Genomic DNA, 16534 nt, shown 5'->3' on the forward strand with positions numbered 1-16534 from the left:
GTGTCATGATTATTGCGGTCTGCAGCAGTTGCTACTTATTGAGCATGATGCTAGTCGTAGAAGGCGCTTTAGCGAGGTCTATCAATAACTCCGTGTTAAGGCATTCACTTGCACATTTATTGTAGCTTGATGCATAGCTAGCATCGTTGGCTTTGTTGTATTGCTTGTTGCTCTTTGTCTTGTGTAGCTGCTTGTTGCTCTTTGTCTTGTGTAGCTGCTTCTACGCTGAGGTTGTTGCTTGTGGTCGCAGCTGGCTAAGGCTCTTTGCTTGCCGCGGCATGGCTGAGCTCTTGGCCGATCGTTGCTTTGCTCAAGCTTTTGTTGTCGTTCAAGCTGCCCTAGTTCGCTTTGTTTGCCTTTTGTCGATTGCTAGCTGCTTTGTGTAGACATGCTGTAAGCCGCTTGCTTGCATGTGGAATGGCTCGCTATCTTTTCGTTGTGCGTTATAGAGTGGCTAGCTTGCGTAGATTGCTCTTTGGTAGGTACTGCCGCTCTTTGTTAGGCTTCCCTTGGTCGTTGTTTGCTTGCATTCGTCTAGCCTTTGGTGTGCCTCGCTTGCTAAGGGTTGAGCTAGGATAGATATTCCGAGAATTCTCTCTCAAGGCATAGGGCTTCTTTCATAGTACAACTAAATTATCTAAATAAGATCGTCTCTACCTCTCAAGGTGGAAGGTTTTCTCAGTCTTTCTTGAACTAGCAAAAATGGTGAACAAACTCTCACGAATCTCTCATGAAGAATGATCACAAAGGAATCTCAACAACCTAAAACTAATCTAGGCTTAGCTCAAGCTATACTCTGATACAATATTAACGTGCGGATCGTGCCTAGCCTAATCTACATACATGAAGAGCAAGATAATCAAGGAGGATCAAAGCACATAAGAAACGCCATGAGAGAGACATAGGGTAGGCAACACTAAATTATCTAAATAGTACAACTAAATTATCTAAATAGGATAGTCTCTATCTCTCAAGGTGGAAGGGTTTCTTTCTCACAAAAGACTTTCACTAGTAGAAATGGTAAACAAACTCTCACGAATCTCTCACGAAGAATGCTCACAAAGGAATCTCAACAACCTAAAACTAATCTAGGCTTAGCTCAAGCTATGCTCTAATACAATGTTAAAGTGTGGATCGTGCCTAGCCTAATCTACATACATGAAGTGCAAGATGATAGGAGAATCAAAGCAAATAAGAAACGCCATGAGAGAGACTAGGCAACACTCAATCTATTCCAAATGTATGTAACAACAATATAAGAGAGGATTCTTACATACTTTTTTCCATTCGTTACCATAAGCATACGTCATAAGGGTACGAAAGTATGATTGCAGTATGGTTCCGGCCCTGGGACTAAATCATACGTGACCACGTGACCCTAATTTTACCCCAAAAAAACTAGGAAAATATACATTGTACACATTTACTTGAGAGAGACCTACAAAACTTTCAACTTCAAACTTTTATCGGTTTTGAAGTCATGAATCAAAGGCAAGCTGGAAAACATCATATAGCAAACTGAAAAGGCTGCCAGCCTGCAGGCTGCCACAGCCACGAAACAAAACTGAAATGCATCACAACTGCTGAGGCTCAAGCCTCAAGGCGCATCCTCATCCTATGGCTCATCCTCATCATCATCAGCATCAGTGCCATCCTCATCACTGTCAATCTCATATGCCTCGCCATGGGACTCCAAAATACTGAAGCTGCTTTAAGCTGCAGCAACATTCATTTTTCGTGTAACAAGAGGGGCTGGTCCGGCTGGAATCTCTTCTCCCTCTGTAGTCTCTTGCAAAGCAAGCAGCCTCTCATCATCCTTCTCCTTGTTGATCATTTCCAAGGTCACTTCTATCTTCTCAAATCCCCTTTCCTTGATTTTGGAGATCAGTCGCAAATGAGTATGGATGTATACTAATTGTTATGTATTCTTTGGAAACAGCCTATTCCTTCTTTTGGTATGTATAAGAGAGAACGTGCTCCAGTTCCTCTCACAAGGAGAAGCACATGCCCCCTGCAAGAGCACTCGAATAGCCAACTGCTGCAAATTTGGAGTTTGAGCCCCAAATGTCTCCCACCACTTATCATCCTTCGCAATTGCCCGAGCAAATGTGCCTGACATGGACTTGTAAACGTCAAACTCATCAAATAAGATGCCCTGCCTCTCAACATCATACTTCGTGTACTGCTCAATGACATCCATCCACCCATCATGCACCTCCTTATCATCATTTGGATTATTCTCTCTCCAAACAGGATGGAGAACAAAAGCTGTTGCATGTCAAGGAGAGTGCATCATATCCCACCTATTAACACACAAGGCTCTGACATCAACCAACTTGGAGGAGTCTATGCCATCTATAGTATGTATCTTCTCCACCATTCGATCATCAGTGAGCTCATATACAAGTCCCATGGTAACCCCTTCCCTATCAATCAAACAAAGGTGTAAGAAAATAATACGTCTGTGCTCAACAGATAACACGATCTCGTATGCAAGAGAGAAAAGCAGATAGTATGGAGAATCAAAAATTTGATTAATGTAACACTGATACAATAGATGGCGCTGCCTCCCAACCGTGCGCTCCTGTGTGAGAAGCTTCTAAATCGTGCTGTAGCCAGTGATGATAATGGGCTTCACGGGCTTGCTCTTATATAGCCACCAGTCGTGGTCGATTAGACCACCCAATTGGGTGACCGACCCAGTCCGCCTAAAACGGCCGACTGGGGATCGGTCCCGAAATAGGCCACCGACCACACGATAGAACCGTGGCGCAAAATAGAGCAACTAACCCGTTCGGCCCAGAGCGGGATCATCTGGGGCTCCAAACGGGCCCCGCAACCCGAGAGTGAACTGAGAGAAATGCTCCGTCTACCCTCAGTGGGGTCATTCATAAGATGCCCTCCCGCACTTGCATGTGGCCTAGTTGGCAATGTGCCAACTCTATCTGAAGCCGTCCAGCCATCAAGCCACACATGGCTCCCATCTGGTGTCCAAACCAGGACCTACCGAATAACCTGGGGGGCTTACAAGTAGAGTTAGCTGATTTTCGCGTAGTTACACGAGAGTGGAGCATTGATATCTAACACCCCCCTCGATGTCCACCTACAACTGAACTTTCTTTTTCGGCCCAATGCCAAGTCGATGAAGATGCCTCTCCAGCAAGTCTCTTCCAAGAGCCTTCGTGAAAATGTCCGCAGCATTCTCTGTAGTCAAACAGTACACCAAGTCGACCTCTCCATCCATGATGAGCTCGCGTACAAAGTGATATTGAATCTCAATGTGTTTTGTGCGAGCGTGGAACACGGGGTTCTTTGCAATTGCCATGCAACTCTGATTGTCACATGATAACTGCGTAGGCTTGTTTTGCACTGCACCCATGTCCCCTAAAATCCTCCTTAACCACACTGCCTCACAAGAAGCAAAACATGCTGATTTGTACTCAGCCTCGGTAGAAGAAAAAGCAACTGTAGGTTGCTTCTTGCTGACCCATGACACAGCTCCAAATCCAAGTGAGAAACAGTAACATGTCACTGATCTCCTACTGTCCATGTCTCCTGCCCAATCCGAGTCACAGAATCCGATCAAGATGTTGCCCTTGGTATAGGTGATGCCATAATGAAGTGTGTCTTTAATGTATTTCAACACCCGCATCCCTGCCCTTCAATGGTTCTCCCGAGGCTTATTGAAAAACCTGCTTAGTACATCAGTCACAAAACTGAAGTCCGACCACGTGTTGCATAAGTAAATCAAACTGTCCACAAGCCTTCTGTACTTCGCTTCGTCTACCAGTGGTGATGAATCCTCATTTGAGAGCTTCACGTCAACCTCCATAGGGGTGCCAACTGTCTTGCACTCAACCATGCCAAATGCCTTCAGTATCTCTCCAGCATACTTCAGCTATGAGATGAAGATCTATTTTGACTCTTGCCAAACTTCAATCCCCAAACAGAAATGCATCAGTCCGAGATCTGTCATTTCAAACTCTCTTCCTAGCAAATGCTTTGACTGCAAGATCTTCTCTTCATGGTTCCCTGTTATGACAAGGTCGTCCACATAAAGAACCACGATCATACACCTGCCTCCTTCTCTAAAGATATACAAATTTGCATCAGATGGGCTCCTGAACCTGTTTTGCAGAAAGTAGGCATCAACCCGCTGGTACCACGCTCTTGGAACCTGTTTCAGCCCGTAAAGTGCCTTCTTCAGTTTACAGACTTTACCTTCTGAACCGGGGATCACGAAACCTGGTGGTTGTTCCACGTATACCTTCTCCTTGAGATCTCCATTCAGAAAGGCGAATTTTACATCCATCTGAAACACGAACCAACTTCCCTGGGCTGCTAAAGCCAAAACACTACGAATTGTGATTAGTCGAGCTGTGGGAGCAAAAGTATCATGATAATCAAAACCATGTACCTGTGCGAATCCTTTTGCCACGAGCCGAGTCTTGTACTTATCCAACGTGCCGTCGGACTTGTACTTGGTCTTGTACACCTACTTGGTGCCGATTACCTTACGTTTTGGTGGTCGATCCACAAGGTCCCAAGTGTTATTCTTCATTATGGAGCCATACTCCGACTGCATAGCCTCCATCCACCTATCATCACCTTGTGCCTCTTCAAGACACTTGGGTTCTCCAGCACGGATCACCTCTGTCATCAAAGCGTAGTTGACCAAGTGTTCATGCGCCCTTCTTTGCTCCTCTAATCTCTTGGACCGACGGTATTCGGATGGTTCCTCCTCAATGGTTGGAGGTTCTCTACCGTCCAAAAGCTGCTTTACCCACTTCAAGAATGACCATTGCCATTGTGGTTCTGCAAGCTCTTCTTCCTCTTCTTTATCTTGAATCCTCCCAAGCACCGTTGAGAGAGTTCGATCTGCTGTTGGTGGTTGTACTGGTTGGATATCCTGATCCTGGTTGTCTGGGAAGGAAGCATCCTCCTCCAATTGATGCGGCTGTTCTGAGAAGACCACATCGCGACTTACTATTACCTTCTTGGTAACAAAATTATAGAGACGATAACCCTTCGCCTCTTCACTGTAGCCCAAGAAAATACACTTCCGGCTCTTCGGTTCCCATTTGATCCTGTTAGCATCAGGGACATGCACAAAACAGTCACATCCAAAAACTCTGAAATGTGCAGCTGAAGGTTTCTTACCATAAAAGACCTGCAATGGAGTCATCCCGTTCACAGCCTTCGTGTAGCTACGATTCAGAATGTAAACTGCCGTGTTACATGCTTCAACCCAGAAAGTCTTTGGCAAATTTTTCCCTTTCATCATACTTTTTCCATTTCTCTCGAAACTGCAGCAACTCTTGATCTATGCATACCACCTCATTTTTTAGCTCCGATGTGCACAAGGCTTTATAAGATGGAGGCTTAAAGCTAGGCCCAACTTGGCCAATTGCATGGACCATTTCCAAAATATATGGACTCCTCACTTTCCAATGAGAAATGTCCTTTGCGAAGAAAAAGCACCGAAGAGCACTGTAGACATCCTTCCGTGCCTGGGACTACCATGCCTTAGCCAACGCTCCCTTTAACACCTTTTGTTTCTTCTATTTTGGTTCATGTGCAAATGCACTTGCACTTGCAGCACCACTCTCCCAGGCATCTCCCAAATCAGCCACATCTGCATCAAGCTCTTCTACAAATTTATTTGCAGCCTTCTGCAAGTGTCTTTCACATTTTCAAGGGGGGAGGTGCGAGGGTCAACCCCAAGGCCTGTCAGCCCAAGAAAGTGTGCTCTTATGCGGGTAGCTCCTCCATCCCATTTGTGAGGGCAGTACTTGCATCTACAAGTGAACTGCCCCTTTCCCAAAGGCTTCAGTGTCTCAACAAATTCCCATTCTTCTCCTTTCTTTCTTCCCATCCGCCAGCGAGAGAGAGAGAGAGAGAGAGAGATGAGAATCTGAATTTCAGAATGAGAAGAAACTTCAAGACCCAAGATTCAACAGAGGACATGGGAGAGATAAGAGAGAGTGACCTCGGTCCTCCTTCATTCGAATCTTGAAGGCTGAGGTAACGAGAGAATCTCGACTCTCCACTTATTGAAGGCCACATAGCTCAAGGTAGACTCGTTAGGCTTTAGCTGCATCAACAGTTGGCACTTGGAGGGCTGGCTGTACGGCAGGAACTTGGTACGGCTGGCAGACTAGCTGTACGGCTGGCTAGCCTGCTGCCTGGCTGTATGGAAATGTGCACGGCTGGCTGTACGGAAATGCGTACGGATGGCTAGGTGGAGCTTGGAGAAATGTGCCTGCAGCCTCGAAATGCAGACGAATACCTGTACGGACGGCGTCAAAGCCTCCTAATCGATTTTTTTGCCCCCCAAAAAAAAGCGTATGGAATGGTATTCCATACGGTACGGTCAACCGTATGGAATCGTATTCCGTACAATACAGTCAACCGTACGCGTACGGTTCCAACTAGGGCTTCTTATATAGAGAGAGCCTTTAAAATAGTCAACCCATGTGTTATCCTCTGATCCACATCTCCCCTAATGGTAGCTCTTGCTCCACATCATCTTCTTATGTAGTCCACATTCCTGGGTGGCTTCTTTAATTCACACAACACCATACCTTAGCTTATACCTTTGCCTCTAATTATGTGCACATGGCACCATATCTCTCAACAAGGGGCTAGGAAGGATCAAGGGGCTAAGGGCTAGGACCTGGAGGAGCTAGGGGAGACGACGGGGAGCTTCAGCTTCACTTCGTCTAGGCACATTGGAAGCTAGAGATCTGCAATTTGAAATGGAAACAGCTTTGATAGCACTTTTTGAAAATACACTACTGAGGAGGCTTGAAGTACAACAAGGCTGATATGAAAGATGTCAACAAGAGGCAGAGCTAGTTTATTCAAAGTGGAAGATGCCTTTAGTAGGCCGAAGATACAATCATATAACATCACATATGAACTCACATCTTAAATCTTGAAGTTTCTCCATAATCCCCTTGATTCTCTCAATCAACCTAGGTGGCAACCAACTTCCACCAAATTAATCACACCAACCACTCATACATCACGTATCACCTTATACAAACACACTTTCACAAGCACACACATGTTTGCTTATGGAAACTTTATTTAATAGCATCATCATTTTCAATAAGACCCATTGTGAGCATCAGAGGATTGTGTTTGTTTTGGTTAAAGAAAGCCATGCTTTTGTTTGCATTAAAGAAAAGCAATTCATGTGGGAAAACCAATATTTCTCTATCAACTAGATTTTATTATTCCGGGCAGCAAACAAGTGTTTATAGAACCAAAGGAGGACCATGTTTTTGATTGATCCAGCATTAAACCCGCGCGTTGCCATGTAAAGGGCATGTGAATTTAAGCGGCATATCATGTAAATGCTTGCCTAAAGAATAGATCGATTCACTGGACGCATGTGGGCTTGTGCATGTGCATCATATTTGACACATTGGAGAGTCTGCTACATTGTATTTCCATCAAACCATATCAACTTGTATTGTGTTGCTACTCCCATGTGGCTACATGCTTTCAAGATGCTAACAAACATGACCAAGTTTGGACGGATGACCTTGTGTTGCATTCATTTAAGCAATTAAAAGCCTTTTGCCATGCCTGGGCTTATCATCATCTATGCTTATTGCATAGTTGAGAGCAGGATGATGGCTACCATGGTTGTGAGGATGAAGGTATCAACATTGGATTGGTGGTGTTAATCTATCTTTTTACCCAACCAAAATGACAATTATAAATCTCTTTAATATAGACCCCATAATGCAACATGATTTTCACATTAACGGGAAGATTTTGCATTAAAGGAGAAGAGAAGGTCATGGCCAAGGATTCATGCGTGGACAAAAGAAGACGTAGGGATGGTTGTTTGAGCCTTGTGACCTTGGAAAGGGAGCCAAGTCAAAAACCACCCAAAGAAAGTGTACATGCAGATGGATAGCGTAGCATGGTGGCCACATGCATCAAAAACAAAGGAGGGTGGGCGCACTGTTACGTGGTTAGGTCATATTTCTAAGGAAAGAGAAGTTACAATGGATCTCTACAAGCTAAAATGGCAGACTTGAAGTTAGTCATTGAACTAAATCATTTTTTGGTCTATGCACTCATTACAAGAGATTCATATATCCTTTTGCCCTACAGCATCTGTTGGAAAGGTCACCTCCCCATCTGTAAGCCCCCAAATGAGGAGTGCGTGGGGGAGGGAGACCTAGGGCAGAAGATGCCCAGAGAAGAAAGAGAGAGGGGGCTGCCACATGGGCAGCACCTCACAAGAGAAGAAGGCTGCAAAGGACGGAACCTGTGGAAGGAGCAGAAGGCGGGGACAGCAAGCCCTAGATCTGACCTGGCAGGGCGCGATAACATCAGCAGCGTACGGCTCTGCACGGAACTGGGAGAGGGCCTGGCAGAGGCGCAGTTATGGCAGCATGTGCAGAAGGAAAAGTGGCTGTCAGTGGGCAGGAGGCAGGCCTTTTATAGGCTGGATACCTACCTTGAATGGAGGGCCAAAAGACCCTGGAAGTTTGGGCCAGAAAGCCCTGGGAAGTGTGCCCTTTTAGGGCTGGACCAGCCACAGACTGGTCGGCCAGTCTGTACCAGGCTGGTCGGTTTTTTTCCAGCCCCCTTGGGGGGCCTATAAAAAGAGAGGCCTCAGGCCTCATTTCACATCCAGCTTCCAGCAGATCCAGGGCAGAAAGGAGCAGCAGGCAGCCACCCTCTGGACCTACATTCAGGAGGATAGAGAGGTGCTTGAAGGGCTGCAGACTTAGCCAGGAAAGGGCTGGGACCTTGGCTGTCATCAAGGGCAGCAAGGTGCTGAGATCACTATATCACTTGCAGCAGCAGTTCAGGGAGCAGAAGGAGCAGCAGAACAGGCACCTGTGGGCCTCTCTCTAGAAGGTGACAAGAGAGCTGTAGAGCTGCAGACCTAGCTCAGAGTGCTGCCCACCTAGGCTGGTGCAAAGACAGCAAGGTGGAAGGGATCTAGACGGAAAGTCTACTTACGCTCGAGGTGGAGCACGCGGGCTTGAGTCTAGAGATAGCCAGCAGATAGGAGAAGTACCTCGTGGTAAGATCAGAGGACCACACCATTGGTGGGACTCTGGATCTGTCTCTTTTGTATTGTGTCCATAGTTGTGGACGGAAATATATATTTTGGTGGTTTCTCTATCTGGTTGGTTCATTGTCTATTGATGAGTCTGCACACCTATTGTATGCACATAAGTAAAGAAGTCTGTGATTCCACACCCACACCGCACACTGTGTGAGCTCCTGGGCATTACTATAAGTCTTCCGCTGCGTGTACCCTCTGTTGGGTATTTTCTAACAGCATCTCCTCTGCATGATTTGAGAGAGAAAGGATGGATTTCACATGCCTAACCTCCAAAATCCTTTTGTGATATAAGCAAATGCCAATGCTGCTTGCATTGCAATGGCCAGAATTGAAAGCTAAATCATTTTTCGGTCTATGCTCTTATCGCAAGAGGTTCATACATCGTGTTGCTCATACAGCATCTCCTCTACACAATTTGAGAAACAAGCGCATAATTTTCACATGCCTGACCTCCAAAAGCCTTTTGTGGTATAAGCAGATGCGAATGCTGCTTGCATTCATATAAACTTATAACAAGATGGTTGTGCAATAGGCTTACGAAAGCCATAGATTGAAAGGAACTGAACTCAACATTGATGCATATGAGAAAGAGTTGCTTGTAGTGATTCATGCCTTGAGGATATGAAAGTATTTTCTTAGGATTGAATTTCTACTTTATTTCTTTCATCAAACATTGATCGAGGAAAAAAGCATATAAAATGGGCATATTTTTTCAAAGCCTTAAATATCAGACAGCATGCTCCAGGCAGGGATAACATTGTTGCAGATAGTTTGTTAGGACAACCTCAAGTCAGTTTAATTTCAGCAGCACACTCAGAGAATTTAGTAGTGTGATGAAAGAGGCATACAAGGGGATCCAGATTAATGGATCAATGTTGATATGGAAATTTGTAAGCTGAGAACAGGGGCGGCAACGTGTTTATGAGAATTCTTCAAGGTGTGCAGGTGGCCAACTTTCTCGTCAACCAAGGACCAAGGCCAAGTTGTCGCCCCGCCATTTTTGCTTTGGCAAACCTGGTGCCAGCTCAAGGTCACCCTACCAAGCTCAACCTTCTGGCCCACCTGCAGGTTCGACAGCCAATGCTTTGGCAATTTTGCTTTTTCTGTCAGTCACGACAATATTCAGTTCTGATGAAAGAGGCATACAAGGGGATCCAGATTAATGGATCAATGTTGATATGGAAATTTGTAAGCTGAGAACAGGGGCGGCAACGTGTTTATGAGAATTCTTCAAGGTGTGCAGGTGGCCAACTTTCTCGTCAACCAAGGACCAAGGCCAAGTTGTCGCCCCGCCATTTTTGCTTTGGCAAACCTGGTGCCAGCTCAAGGTCACCCTACCAAGCTCAACCTTCTGGCCCACCTGCAGGTTCGACAGCCAATGCTTTGGCAATTTTGCTTTTTCTGTCAGTCACGACAATATTCTGTTCTGTATCGACAACCGCAACAGCAAGCTGACTTTTATTAGTCTCTCATCCACTTGAAGATAAAAAAAGGAAATCCATCAACTAAATCCAAAAGTTCTGGATTCTCAGGAGTCGTGATAAGATATGGCGTTTCACGTGCCAACAAAGGAGGATTGCTACTCCAAGGCAGACATCCGGCTCTTTTTTCAAAGGAGGATATACCTAGATGAATCCAGGAACATTCCCAAACTCATCCTCTAAAAACATAACATAGTGCTACTCCAAGGCAGGCATCCCACCCTTTTTCAAAGAAGGATTGCTACTCCAAGGCAGACATCCGGCTCTTTTTTCAAAGGAGGATATACCTAGATGAATCCAAGAACATTCCCAAACTCATCCTCTAAAAACACAACATAGTGCTACTCCAAGGCAGGCATCCGACCCTTTTTTCAAAGGAGGATTGCTACTCCAAGGCAGACATCCGACCTTTTTTTACCAAGCACTTTCTTCAGACCCTTGGGATTCGCATAGCACGGCCATTGGAGTCTACTCTCCTTATTTGGAGACAAATTCTCAGAGTCACGATACGATTGTCCTCAGGACTAAGGAGAGACGTCCAGATTCCGGATTGTTAATTAGTGGCAGCCTATAGCAATAAAGTAAGAAAGCTGAAGAAACTAGCCGGATTCCCATTAAAACTTTGTAACAGACTAGAGGCCGGAGTGGCTAAATACACTTGTTTCTGTACATGCGTGCATGATTTTGATGATTCCGACACTGGACGCCAAAAACTTAAGCCGTTTGTTAGAGCAAGGGCAAATCCACGCTCCACGGAAGAATTGGAAGACACATAAAAAGATTCCCTTCCAAGCATGAGAAGAAAGCGAGTTCAAATTTGGAACGGATCCAAGTGATGAAACAGAGGCCTCCCCGGAAGTGGCTCATCGGCATAATCGTCCGTACATCGCCTTGCTGTGCAGGGCAAAAAATAACGTAGGCTAGAGGATGCAAGCGTCCTTTGCCTGCCAAAGTTCAACTCCAATGGTCGTTTTCAACTATGCCCGGGAAAAGTCTACATAATGCTTGGTTAATATCTACTTTCGTCGTCGGATTCTCTGTCACACAAGTGATAGAAAAAGCGACTGTAAATCTACTTTCAAAGAAAATCACTGCGTTGAACGCCTGCAGGCACAGTCTACATTCGTCAAGCTCTTGACGCACTTCTACAAAGGTGGTGCTTCCTATGTAAGCAAGCTGATTTCTAACGTTCCGGTTCCTGCGCTCCTGTCACGACTTCAAGCAGGCACAAAGGTTTCTACAGAGCATCAATCGTGAAACGCGCAGCCTGACAATTTCAAAGAACAACTGGAATGTCATGTCCGTGAACTTTGAAAGAGCATCAAACTCACCCATGACATAATCAGCAAGGTCTCGAAACCGGATGAATCTTCTGCCCTGGAATTCCAAGTGTTCTAATACAGCGATTAGCACATAATATGAGTAGAAAGAAATTCCAGCGCCCAGCAAGAGGCCAAGGATACCAGGACCCCATCCGATCAAAGTGAATGCGAAGGGCAGGCTTAGAAGCGCAGGTCCAGCCGTCGCCCCCGTCAGGTGATATCCTGCATGAAGCCACGACCCTGAAAAAAGAGCAACCGATCGTGAGTGACGCCACCGGGGTAGCAAAATGCTGGAGATGTTCAATGATACAGTGTGAATTGGAGTCACCTTTAGCCTCGAGGACAAGCAGAGCACCAGCGTGTTTCTCGTGAGAATGAGAATGCATATGGCCATTGGCGTCTAGAGAAGGATGGTTGTCCGCGGTCCAATCTTTCTCCATCTGAGAAGATTCAGAGCAAAACTGAAATGATCGGTTGGGAAATGCTGCGACAGCTGAAGATAAAGGTCGTGGGGAAGGAGGTATAGAGCGGGAGCGATATATTTATATATTGTAGAAAGACGGAGAAGCAGCTGCTGCAAGAAGATGATGAACGAACAAGGAGTCGCAGCTCCGTCAATGCGGTGGTAGCAGTGCTGCAACGTGTGCGCTTCATTCTTTATTCTTAACTTTTTGGTAACATGTCATGCTACATCCGCCGTCCCCCCTTGCGAAAAAGTTCGGTTCCTTCTTAAAAAGCTTCCACATAATAAGAGACTCAGAGTCCCTGATTAACATAAGGTCCGCCATAATAATTTCGTTTGTTCCAGGGGCTGTTACGCTTCCTTTTCACGTCGGTCTCTGTCTCTCCCTGCCTCCTGCTTTGTGGGATGATGATATATATTATATGTTCCTATGTGTGTCATCATAATAATATGTTGTTAATGTTGTTAGTTACTGCGTCCTCGCGCCTCTCACGCTACTTTCTTTTTTGCCACCACCCAACCATGATGCCACGTTTTACAACCTACGGTTTTTTGCTCCTCTCAAAAAAAAGTTGCAATGACGCTCCTCGATTGAATTGCCAACGTGGCTTAAGTTGGGTGCCCACGCTAGCAAAATTAAAGGGATAATCTCCCCAAGATAGGCCCTTACACAAAGATTCCACTCGAATCATCCTAATCCTCTCCTATCTCATGAAAACGCTTCCTTCTAATAGGCCCAAATTCAATATGGATCCTAATAGAGATAAAAATGATAAGTGGCTCAACAACAAGGAAGCATTTCTTTTCATTCCAAATAGGTGCCTTCCTAAAAATACCTTTCATGCCAAGGCTACAAATATGGACTCACAACCTCAATAGGGAGCTTGTTGGTGAAAAATGTCCAATAATATAAGAGAGGTCGCATGCCAAGCATGTGGAACGCATGTGGAGGAGTGTGGAGTCAAGAGGAATCCTTCTAGAATTCCTATGTGGAATAAGGAGGATGTGGACATATGGAAAAGAGAGGGTCCTTATGGGCTCCATGTGGGGAGACTCTTGACTTTCTCAATATTTTAAGAGTCTTGAGCATCTTTTGATGGGACACATGGAAAGAGTAGCCAAAAAGGACATGGATGGTGACATACGGGCTTATGTGATTGATGGGAAAAGGAATCTACAGGCAGCAATTGTAAATGGGTAAAGGAGGGTGACAAAATCTCTATAAAAGGAGCCCTCCTCTCCCTTGTTCATCATCTCTTCCACCATTAGGCCTCATGTTGCTGTAGCTCTAGTCTCCTCAAGCCTTTTCCATGAGCCTTCTCTCCCTCTTGTAGATATTCTCTTATGTAGACTCTTGAGTCCATCTCTCTCTAGTTCATTCTCTCTCTATAGGTAGTCTTGGAGCTTCCCCTCCCCCTTGTACGTATGAAACCTCTTCTTCTCCCTTGTGTTTGTAGTATTTTAAGTTGCATTGGAGTGGAGTCTCACTCTATTGGTATTCAGGTTCTCTCTCTTGAGTGTCTCTTTCCTTTTACCATTGTTTTCTCTTCCAAAGTGCTCAAAAGTGATGTCTATTCGGCCGCTCATTGCGCATACATGGTTTATCTATTTCCCAAGCCACAAAGGAGCTCTTCCTTCCCTCCTAGACGACCTCTATGGGACTTGGATCGTTGATGAAGTCTAAGCATGGAGGTAGTATTCTCCCAAGTCGGTACCAGTAGGAGTAGGTGTTTTTCATGACAGTTTGACCGCCTGTCAGTATTTTGCTCATAACTTTTTGCTTGGTGGTCCGATTTGGACGAAACTTATATCAACGCGAAGCTCTCTTCATCATCCTATGTCTTCAGTTATTGTATTAGATTTCAAACCAAAAATCTATGACTCTTTGTGTGTGATTGTTTCTTTTTCAAACAGTTTTTACCCCCATCCAGTAAACTGCCATATCTTTCCGACCGCTTCTCTGTTTCTTATGAAACTTATATCAGAGCGAAGCTCATTTCAAGGCGCATCTAGATATGTGTTTGAATATTTAATATCATGTCTCTGCTGAAAGTTATGGGTCTCTGTGTCTTATGACAGTTTGGAGAGTGTTTTGAGCTAAGTGTAAAGGTGTCTATGAAGGTGGTGCAATGTTTCCTCGGAACCTACCCATCCGACCCAATTAGCCCCTTCAAACTCCTCGATATATATCAGTTCATGTCATGTTGAGCTGCAAGATCTTCTTTCAACAACGTATCGCTCTTCTCTTCGGTGCAGACCGGCTTGCTGAGATTATGGCCTCCGTTGATCCTTTCCTTCTCCCTATGCTTGAGTACAACATCACTTGGGATGTTACCATCTTCATTCTCATCTAAGGTAGGAAAGACTGGTGTGGTCTCTTGGTATAAAAGCTTCTTTTTAATGTCCCTTTCCCAGTGATAACTATCTCTATCACTTAGTTCGAAAGCAGTAGGAAGTAAAGAGGTGCGTGAAGTTTATTACCCCCAATTTCATGTCACATCTTTTGGTAGAGACGCCGTGTACGTTTGGTATTGGATTCATCCCATCTTACTAAATGATCTTGGGTATACTTGATTGCATGTTATGCCTAGTATAGGCATGTGTTTTCTGATGTGATAAAGAAGATGCCTGAAAGAACTCCGTTAGAAGAGATTGCAGCCCGTTTAAGAGAACTAGAAGATTGTGAAGGTGATGCTCCAGCTATTTGCATGGTCATCATGATCATATCCTTTATGTTTACACTCTTGAATTTATTGGTGAATTGACAACGCCGACAGCAGGCACAATGATGGATTGGGGATTGTTTCATGCACTAGCAACTTGGTGTGAAGAAGAGTTGAGTCTTTGGGTAGTTTTTGACTATACAGTGGAGTGGTGATTCTCAATGCTTTCAACTTCTTTTGCTATGCAAATGATGTTGACTCTGTGCCAACATGAACTTATGAAGAAAGAGAAGGTGATACAACTTTGTGATACAACTTTGTGTTACAACTTTGTGTTACAACTTCTAGACACAACTTTGTGTTACGACTTTGTGATACAACTTTGTGTTACAAGTTTGTCTACATGAAGAGAGAGAATGTGTTACGACTTTGTGACACAACTTTGTGTTACAACTTCTACATGTAGAGAGAGAATGTGTTACAACTTTGTGATACAACTTTGTGTTACAACTTTGTGTAGCAACTTTGTGATACGACTTTGTGTTACATGCAGAGAGAGAAGCTCTCCAACTTGTATAAATACCCCATAATGGAATGAAGCCCACACTCTTGGGGCATTGTGTTGAGTCTACATTGGTATTCCAAGCATTTGTCTCAAGTGTCCATGCTTCCTTGCACTGCACGTCCAAAAGCATGTCCTAACCTTGCAACCCTTCTCCCCTCTCCTCCAACCCTGCAACCCACCCTCTCCCTCTCCTCCTCCCTCCTCCTCCCCCTCCTCCTCCTCCTCCTCCCTCCTCCTCCTCCTCCTCTCTCCTCTCCCTCCCTGCTCCTCTTCCCTCCTCCTCCTTCCTCCTCTCTCTTCTTTCACCCATGCTCTTACACCTTCTTCCTCTCCCACTCCTATGCTTTCCTAAACCCTTAAACTCCATGATCTACGAGGGAGACGAGTTCTCCACCATGTACTCTACTCTGAACCTTGGATCCTCCTTCTAACCCTGGACTCCTTCTAAACCTTGGAACCTCCTTCTAAACCCTGGAACTCTTTCTGAACCCTGGAACCTCCTTCTGAACCCTGGAACTTCTCCTAAACCCTTGAACTCTTTCTAAACCCTACAACCTCCTTCTGAACCCTTAAACTCCTCCTAAACCCTACAACCCCCAATGAAGGCGAAAGCCTTCATTACCCCAACAACAATGGTTTACGTGCCTTTTACACATGCTTGCATTTTGTTTACTTACCACACTTAAGCCTACGTCTCTCACCGGAACACGACTCGAGGTCCTAAGCTACACATATACTACAACGACAATCCCAATATATCTGTAGGTGACAAAAAGCCTCGGAACCCTGCAACATAGAATACCCAGCTCTTCCTACGAAAGCAGTAGGAAAGAGCCAACAAATGATGAAGAGTACAATATCTTGAAGTTGTCATGTGCACTTCCAATTGTGAGAAGGGTGATTCTTGAATGCATTTATACACAATGTTTTCATGGTG

At 44.9% G+C, this 16534-nt stretch overlaps 1 protein-coding gene across 1 annotated transcript in view; it reads right to left on the bottom strand.

Moving 5' to 3' along the window:
- LOC147897222 (GABA transporter 1-like) overlaps positions 1–12585 on the bottom strand; it is a 102783-nt gene extending 90198 nt beyond the window's left edge. The window contains exons 1-2 of the mRNA XM_087381773.1: positions 12235–12585; positions 11916–12146 (exon numbers count right to left, since the gene is read on the bottom strand). Of these exons, the coding sequence (XP_087237899.1) occupies positions 11916–12146; positions 12235–12346 (343 nt within the window). The 5' untranslated portion in view covers positions 12347–12585. The remainder of the gene's footprint in view (positions 1–11915; positions 12147–12234) is intronic.
- Between the last annotated feature and the right edge of the window lie 3949 nt (positions 12586–16534).

The sequence above is a fragment of the Dipteris shenzhenensis genome, chromosome 11 (assembly GCF_047967505.1).
Source record: "Dipteris shenzhenensis isolate YYH24624 ecotype China chromosome 11, Dip_SZ_1.0, whole genome shotgun sequence".
Classification (NCBI taxonomy): Eukaryota; Viridiplantae; Streptophyta; class Polypodiopsida; order Gleicheniales; family Dipteridaceae; genus Dipteris; species Dipteris shenzhenensis.